Genomic DNA, 8,409 nt, shown 5'->3' with positions numbered 1-8,409 from the left:
GTGTATGGACTGGGATAAGAATTGTATGAGTCCCTAATAAAATGATTAAAAAAACACAACAATAATTGTTGGAAGAAAATTCCAGTCCCTCTGAAACCAGGAGCTGCTGGATACATGGTCTACGTGGTGTCTAACAGCAATTTTGTTCAAGTTTGTTTTGTTCAAATCAAAAAAGCCTTTATTAAACAAAAGGATCAAAATGTGAAGCTATTGTTTCTTGGCATAGCTTCCATCTTGGCCTATATACTGTTCTTTGTTTTAACTTCTTGTTGAGAATTGGACAAAGGCTTACTGAGTAGATCAGTTTTCCATTTGATAATGCAAACTCATTTCATTTCATGTCGTCAGTTGCAATCCCTACATGGGCCTCATTCATCCCATTTCCTCTCTGTTTCCTGTTTCCATTCCTCCTTCCCATCTTGGTCTTTGGGTAGGTACATACTAACTTGTCCATGTCAAGCGGTTGGCTATTCTGACGTGTGTGCACCTCCCTAGTGTTATTGCTCACCTTATAGACTGATTATTGGCACAACCTTGAGCCAGGGGATGAGTTTTTTTCCAAATCTGAAAGGTGTTTAAGGGCCACAATCTAAGCTGCTCTGTCAATCTATCCAACCAGTGAGCCGGTCTTTTTCATGATTCTGAGTTTTGTACCACTCTCTCCAGGACTTTTCATGGGATTCTTTTGTGAGCAGTTAGTGGTGACAGCCAGGCGCTGTCTACCACTTCTGCTCTCTGGGCTCAGAGACGGAGATTCGCATGGTCCATTAGGCTATGGGACTCGTTTTTTTCTATGAATCATTGGTTTTCTTCCTTCCGGAGAGCTGGCCACTAACAAGCTTGTAAGAGCCTAGTCACTACTCACCAAAGTAGAATGTAGAAATTGTCTTTGGGATTTTGTTATACTAATTGACCTTGTGTCCCCTGAAATGATCCTACTAAGCCTTCAAGCCCAGCAACTTGTTTTTGTTTTTTTTCCCCTTCTTATTAAAAGATCATTTAATCGGGGGCTCTTACAACTCTTATAACAGTCCATCAATTGTATCAAGCATATCTGTACATATGTTGCCATCATTCTTTTCTAGAAATTTGCTTTCTATTGAGCCCTTGGTATCAGCTCCTCTTTTGTCCCCACCCCACCCATCCTTGTGGCCCCTTGATAAATTATAAATTATTATTATTTGCACATCTTACACCAACTCTGTCCTCCTTCCTCCATGGTTTCTGTTCTTCGTGTGTGGTGTGGTTATGTGTCAATCATTGGGATCAGTTCTCCCTTCCTTCCCTCCTCTCTCTACCTTCCCTTCCCTTCTGGTATTGCTTTTCCCCATTCCTGTTCCTGGTTTTCGTGTGTGGTGAGCTCTTATCTCTTATATGTACCTGTGCATGTGCTCCAGTGTAGTCTGAAGTTGAGAGGCAGCACTGGGGTCATGATAGTGGGGGGTGAGGAAGCCTCAAGGAACCAGAGGAATATTGTGTGTTTCATCAGTGCTTTACTGCACCCTGATTGACTTATCCCTTCCCGATGACCCCTCTTTGGAAGGATGTCCAGTTGTCTACAAATGGGTTTTGGATCTCTGCTCTGACCTCCCTTGTTCTCAACAATATGGTTTGTTTGTTTGTTATGGGTCTTCTGATGCCTGTTAGCCAGTACTAATGACACCTCATGATTGCACAGGCTGGTGTGCTTCTTGAATGTGGGCTTGTTGCTTCTCTGCTAGATGGCTGCTTGTTTAATTTCAAGCCTTTAAGATCCCAGAAGCTATATTTTTAAAAAATCATTTTATTGGGGGCTCATACAACTCTTATCATAATCCATACATACATTAATTGTGTAAAGCACATTTGTACATTCATTGCCCTCATCATTCTCAAAACATTTGCTTGCCATTTAAGCCCTTGACATCAGCTCCTCATTTTTCCCCTCCCTCTCCTCTCTGCTGGCCCTCCCTCATGAACCCTTGATAATTTATAAATTATTATTTTGTCAGATATTACACTGTGCGACATCTCCCTTCACCTACTTTTCTGTTGTCCATTCCTCAGGGAGGAGGTTATATGTAGATCCTTGTAATCGGTTCTACCTTTCCACCTCACCCTCCCTCCACCCTCCAGGTGTCGCCACTCTCACCACTGGTCCTGAAGGGATCATCCGTCCTGGATTCCCTGTGTTTCCAGTTCCTATATGTACCAGTGTACATCCTCTGGTCTAGCCAGATTTGTAAGGTAGAATTGGGATCATGACAGTGGGTGGGGAGGAAGCATTTAGGAACTAGAGGAAAGTTGTATGTTTCATCGTTGCTACCCCGCATCCTGACTGGCTTGTCTCCTTGCTGCGACCCTTCCATAAGGGGCTGTCCAGTTGCCTACAGATGGGTTTGGGTCCCCAATCTGCACTCCCCCTCATTCACAATGATAGGATTTTTTGTTCTTTGATGCCTGATACCTCATCCCTTCAACATCTCGTGATCATACAGGCTGGTGTGCTTCTTTCATGTGGGCTTTGTTGCTTCTAAGCTAGATGGCCACTTGTTTACCTTCAAGCCTTTAAGACCCCAGACGTTATATCTTCTGATAGCCGGGCACCATCAGCTTTGTTCACCACATTTGCTTATACACCCATTTGTCTTCAGCGATTGTATTGGGGAGATGAGCACACATGATATGATTTTTTTGTTCTTTGATGCCTGATAACTGGTCCCTTCAGCACGTGGTGCTCACACAGGCTGATGTGCTTCTTCCATGTGGGCTTTGTTGTTTCTTTAGTCTGGCTTTTGTAGCCGGGCACCATCTGCTTTCTTCACCACATTTGCTTATGCACCCATTTTGTCTCCAACAATTGTGTGGGGAGGGTGAAAATCCCAGAATGTCAGTTTGTTAGAACAAAGTGTTTTTGTGTTGAGGGAGGGTATAAGCAGAGGCCCGAGGCCCATTCACTACATCAGTGTATTGCCATATAAATATATGTACATAGTCCATTACCTCTATTTTTATGAATTAATGTATTTGCACGTGTACACACGTATGCGTATACCTCTATCCATACCTTTGAGGTAAGTCTTCACTGACCAATTAAGGCTTTGCTCAAGTTCTAGGCATATTTATTTGTTTAGGTCTGTGCAAGTGTGTGTAAGGAGCCCTGGTGACCTGGTGACACAGTGGGGTACACATTGTGCTGCTCTATGCAAGCAGAGTTCCAACTCTTTAGCCTCTTTGTGGGAGAACGCCAGGAGGCTTTCTGCTCCTGTGAAGATGTACAGCCTCAGATGCCCACAGGATCAGTTCTCCTCTGTGCCATCTGGTCACTGTGAGTTGGAGTCGATTCACTGGCAGTGAATGTGATGAGAGTTCGATGCCAGTGGGTGTGCAAGTATTGATGGTTTCTTTCCAATGTCAGAATACATCTTCTTTTACATCACTGAAAACTTCAGAATACAAGAATTTTGGGAAACACTGAGAGGATATGAGCCTGGGAGTGGTACGACATGTGGAAGAGCGAGTTAGTGCTTGCACTCGGCGTCTTTGCTCCTTGCTAAGCTGAGCTGTACAAATGAGATTAAATAAAACAGACCTTAGGAGAAGGATGGGCACAAATGGGACCAGTTTTAAGTTACCGATTGTAAAGTCAGGAGAGTACTTTGAGAAAACTTGTACTGAAACATGATCATCTTTCTCCATATTTGGTTCTGTCTTCTGAACTAAAGTGGCCATTTTTGACATTATGATGTTTGATCAAAGAAATTGAAGGCAGTGATATTTGTTTTATACAGGCTTTGGGGCAAAGTTTCAAATCAGGATTTGACATTTTGGTAAATGTTAGCATATCTCATGGTACACGAATAGGACAAGTTCTCCCCACCCCTCCTCTTTTCTTCCTGACTTTTATTTTCCTGTCCAAAAAATTGCAGACTTGGCAGAAAACCTTGGGAAAATGAAAAGGCCCACTTCTCCCAAAATGGTATTACTCATCCTGATTTAAAATAAACAACATGAAAAAAGAATTTAAAGACATACTCTGCCAACACATGTAGTTGCCATATAAGTGAGGGTCCGTCTCCAGAAGGAGTTACCTAGAGGAATGCAGAAAGGATGGAATGATTGAGAGAATGATTGAAATCAAGAGGCAGATTAACCTTCAATTATGGGCTTTATTAATGTATCCAAATACGTGGGCGCAGGAACGCCAGTGCATCAGTGAGAACAGAAAGAGGCTGCAGAGTTTGGTTGTGGCTTGGACAAGGGTCTTTTCCACAACTGTTAAAATAGTATCAAGTGATACCTAATAAAAGTCTCCTGATCTTAAGGCATGTGCTATAAAGACAAATGTGGCTGCTTCCATGTCTCTTCTTGTCTTGTCTGGTCAAGACATATGGTTCTACTGCTTGGGGAAGGAAAGCTTAGTAAGATAATTCATTGGAGTCCATCCAGTGACTCAGCCGTTACATCAGTCTTATAGCCTTTCCTGCATTGATATCCAAGTCAATGGCAAAGAAAGCTGCGGAAAGTTCTAGAGTCCTGTTTTTGAGGGGGCCCTGGGGAGAGGAGCTATGAGAAAAGGTGAAAAGATCAGGAATTATTCAACACAAGGACGAGTTGGGAGGGATTCCATTTTAGCACGAAGTGTTTTTCAAGTTGCCTTTGATCACTCATAAAAAGTCTACATAGCTGCCATTTGTAGGCAATAGGAAACAATAAGGAGCCCTGGTGGCATAATGAGTTATGTGTTGGGTTGCTAACTGCAAGGTCGGCAGTTTGAATCCATCAGCTGCCCTGAGGGAGGGAGTTACATGAGGTTTTCTGGCCCTAGAAAGAAATACAGCCTCAGAAATACAAAGAAATAGTTCTGCTTGGTCCTACAGGGCCACGATGAGTTGGAATCAACTGTGTGGCAGTGGGTTGGCTTGGCTTGGGTTGGATTAAGAAATAGTAGAACCCTTAATGCTGAGCCAAATAGGAGAGGAGCACATTGAAGCAGTTATTGGGTCAATTCCAACTCGTAGGGACCTCGTGGGTGCAGAGGAGAGCTGTACCCCTGGGGTTTTCAAGCTTCCTTCCTTCCAAGGAGCTTCGGAATGGGTCAGACTGCTAGCCTTTGGCATTGTAGTCTAGCTCTCAAGCAACTGAGCCGTTCATCACCACAGCGGCACATCCTAATAAGAAAATGCATTCAGTTATACAATGCTCACTCATAACATTTGGAATGTCGTCATTTGAGACATTCACTATAAGAATATAATTAATAATAATTTATAAATTATCAAGGGTTCATGAGGGCGGGTGGGAGGGGAAAAATGAGGACCTGATACCAAGGGCTCCAGTAGAAAGAAAGTGTTTTGAAGATGATGCTGGTAGCAAATGTACTCATGAGCATGCTGGACACGATGGATGGGTGGATTGTGATAAGGGTTGTACGAGAACCCCAATAAAATGATTAAAGAAAAGAAGAATATAAGTTAGGTCTTTGTAGAGGAGTCTTTGACTCAAAGGCCCCTAACAGCCACCCCCACCACACGAGGAGTCTCAGAGTACATTTTAAACTTTCTTCCAAACATGTCCGGATCGTTCTCCCCATTGGTAGCACCCTCTCAGAAATCTTTCTTGCATCAGCTCATTTTGTCAAGTGAAATATACAAAGTTTGGGGGTGACTTAATTACCCCCTGACAATGCTTATGCTTGTTGACTTATTTTCCAGTCTTGGCTGACAATGTGTCAGGAGCGCTGGTGGCACCTCGGGTTAAGCATTGGGCTGCTCACTGGAGAAAAATGAGGCAGTCTTCTCAGGGAAAGATTTCTCCCTCTCTGCCATCGAGTCTGTGCTGACTCATAGCGACCCCCTGCGAGTTTCGGAGACTGTAATTGTTGACTGGAGTAGAAAGCCCGGTCTTTCTCCTGAGGAACTGCTGGTCATTTTGAACTACCAACCATGAGGATCGCAGCGCAACTCGTAAGCACTACACCACCAGGCATCCTCCACGGAAAGATGGAGAGTCGTGGGAACGCTGGGGGGCAGGTCTTCTCTGTCCTATAGGGTTGCTAAGAGTGGGAGGGCGGGATGTCAACGGGTCTGGCTTTCGTTGGAGGTGACTCCTTGTACTTTCAGCCTTCTGAAAACGTCCCGTGTGTTTGTTTTCAGGTTGCTGCTATTGCTCCATCTAAACAGCGGGACACACGATGACGAGAGTTCAGCACAAGATGTGGTACTGGCTGTTTCCAAGTTTTCTGGCAATTGCTTATTTCAGCACCATGGTCCAGAGTCAAGGTAATCGAAAACTTGACTATCAGAGCCTGGGACTCTAGCTGATGTGTTGGTTCTGATTCGAGTTTTCATAAGACTTGTCAAGTGAGTGCTTCATTGGTCAGCTGTGTTTTGAGTCAGGGCACACATTGGGTTTTACGCAGAGTTGCCAGTGGTTTGCATGGTGAGATTTGCCCTAACTCTGATGCGGGTGACGATTTCACCAGGGACCAAATGCAATCATTCTGAGGCAAATGCTTCAGCAGCTCATTCTTGATGCGCTTCCAAAAAATGTTATGCAACTTTAATCTGGGAAAGGTCTAAGTGAACATTACAAATTTAGTTCTATTAATGAAGAGTGATAATGTCTGTGTGTATTTTAAGTATGCCTGCCTCGTAAATACAGTTTGTATAAAATATGGCCACCACGTCCTCCCCGAGTGCGCTCAAGTTGATGTAGCCTTACAGCGACAGAGCAGAACTGGCCTATACGGTTTCACAGCAGACCAGCTCTGCTTTCTCCCTTGGAGCATCTGGGGGGTGGGAACCACCAGCTTTTCACTTAGGCAAGTAAGCAAGGGCTTAACCCTACAGTGTCACCAGGACTCTTTACCACCTCATCCCTGGCCCTAAGGACCCCTGACAGCGTAGTGGGTTATGAGTCGGGCTGCTTATTGAAAGGTCCGCAATTCAAACCCACCAGCTGTTCGTGGGAGGGAGATGAGGCTCTTTGATCCCATAAAGATTATTACAGTCTTAGAAACCTTAAAGAGAAGCTCTACTTTGTATATATATAGGTGTGTGTACATATATATGCATATATATAGTCTCTCTCTCTCTCTATATATAATATATATATAGAACTTATAATGCTATTCTATAAGGTACTTTAAAATTTTTACTTTTTATTGTGAATTAGGTAAAATCCAGAGGGCTAATGTCTATTGTCTGGTATTAAGAGTTATGCGAGCGTCAAATTCATGAGCACTTCATCACACCATACTTCCTCCAAATGAGGCTCACCTGTTTGGCAAGGAGCGGAACTCGACTCTTTGCATATCCCCATAGGTGTATATTTTGGTTCAATGATCCTATTTCCACATTTTCATGCAGTACATGGAATCAATTTGGTAGGTAAATCTTGTTTAACTGATTTATATTGATAAGAGAAAGTCTTCAGCTACGGTGGTTGGAGAAGTGATCATGGGACTCCTAGATAACGCATAGTCTAACCTGCAGGGACCATGCCTGGTGGTCCAGATGGTTCATACACTTGGCTGCTAACTCAAAGGCTAGAAGCTCATGTCTACTCAGAGGTTCCTCAGAAGAAAGGCCTGGGGATCATGTCTAAAATATTAGCCACTGAAAATCCTATGGCTTTTATCCTAACACACATGAAGTCATCATAGGTCAGGACTGACTCGATGCCAGTTGGTGGTAGGGGGACATTCTGGGGTTTAAGATACAGGTGTTTGGGACCCAATGGCTGGCATATTGCTAAGTCCTCCCCAGTGCTACCTCAGTCTAACCTAACTCAGCAACAGTTGTTTGTGGGGTCACTGACCATCCAGCGGTTTTCTATCCACTAGGGAGACAGAATTTAAACACATGCATCTCAATGTGAGTTAGATGGGGGGCGGGGTGGGGGTTGGGGGGGGCAGGGGTTGTAGCAAAAGACAAAGACAGAAAGTTTTATGGGGACGTTGGTGCTGAAAAAAGTATGTGAGACTCTCAGGGAACCGCATCTTATTTCTACCATGCCATGCTAGTTATCATCTGTCATTTACATGGTTGCTTTTAAGCAAAGAATAAAAATCTTGATTTGCTTTAGTTGAATTGTTTTCTGCTTTTTAAAGCAAAATGATTAGTGAGTTCCTGTGAGTTGACCTATATTGACCATAATATGGAGCTCCATCTCTGAATATGCTTTGCAACTAGCAGGTATGTTGACTTGCTAGCTGACACTAGCTATATGTATATATGTGTGTGTATATATGATGTATATGTATGTATACATAATGTATGTATGTATATATAATGTATGTATGTGTATATAATGTATATATATAATCATTGCCTTTGAGTCAATGCCGACTCACAGCAACCTCTTGGTTTCTGGTTTCTGAGACCATCCATCTTTTTTTTTTTTTAACATTTTATTAGGGGCTCATAC

At 43.2% G+C, this 8,409-nt stretch overlaps 1 protein-coding gene across 1 annotated transcript in view; it reads left to right on the top strand.

Annotated features, from left to right (window-relative positions):
- Positions 1 to 8,409, top strand: part of COL14A1 (collagen type XIV alpha 1 chain) — a 221,421-nt gene that overhangs the window by 9,473 nt on the left and 203,539 nt on the right. Inside the window, exon 2 of the mRNA XM_045287068.1 lies at positions 6,135 to 6,260. Coding sequence (XP_045143003.1) covers positions 6,173 to 6,260 — 88 coding nt within the window. The 5' untranslated portion in view covers positions 6,135 to 6,172. The remainder of the gene's footprint in view (positions 1 to 6,134; positions 6,261 to 8,409) is intronic.

The sequence above is a fragment of the Echinops telfairi genome, unplaced genomic scaffold (assembly GCF_000313985.2).
Source record: "Echinops telfairi isolate 266 unplaced genomic scaffold, ASM31398v2 ScPeMD7_1;HRSCAF=3_0, whole genome shotgun sequence".
In the NCBI taxonomy this organism is placed as follows: Eukaryota; Metazoa; Chordata; class Mammalia; order Afrosoricida; family Tenrecidae; genus Echinops; species Echinops telfairi.
This window is presented reverse-complemented; position numbering and strand designations above follow the sequence as displayed.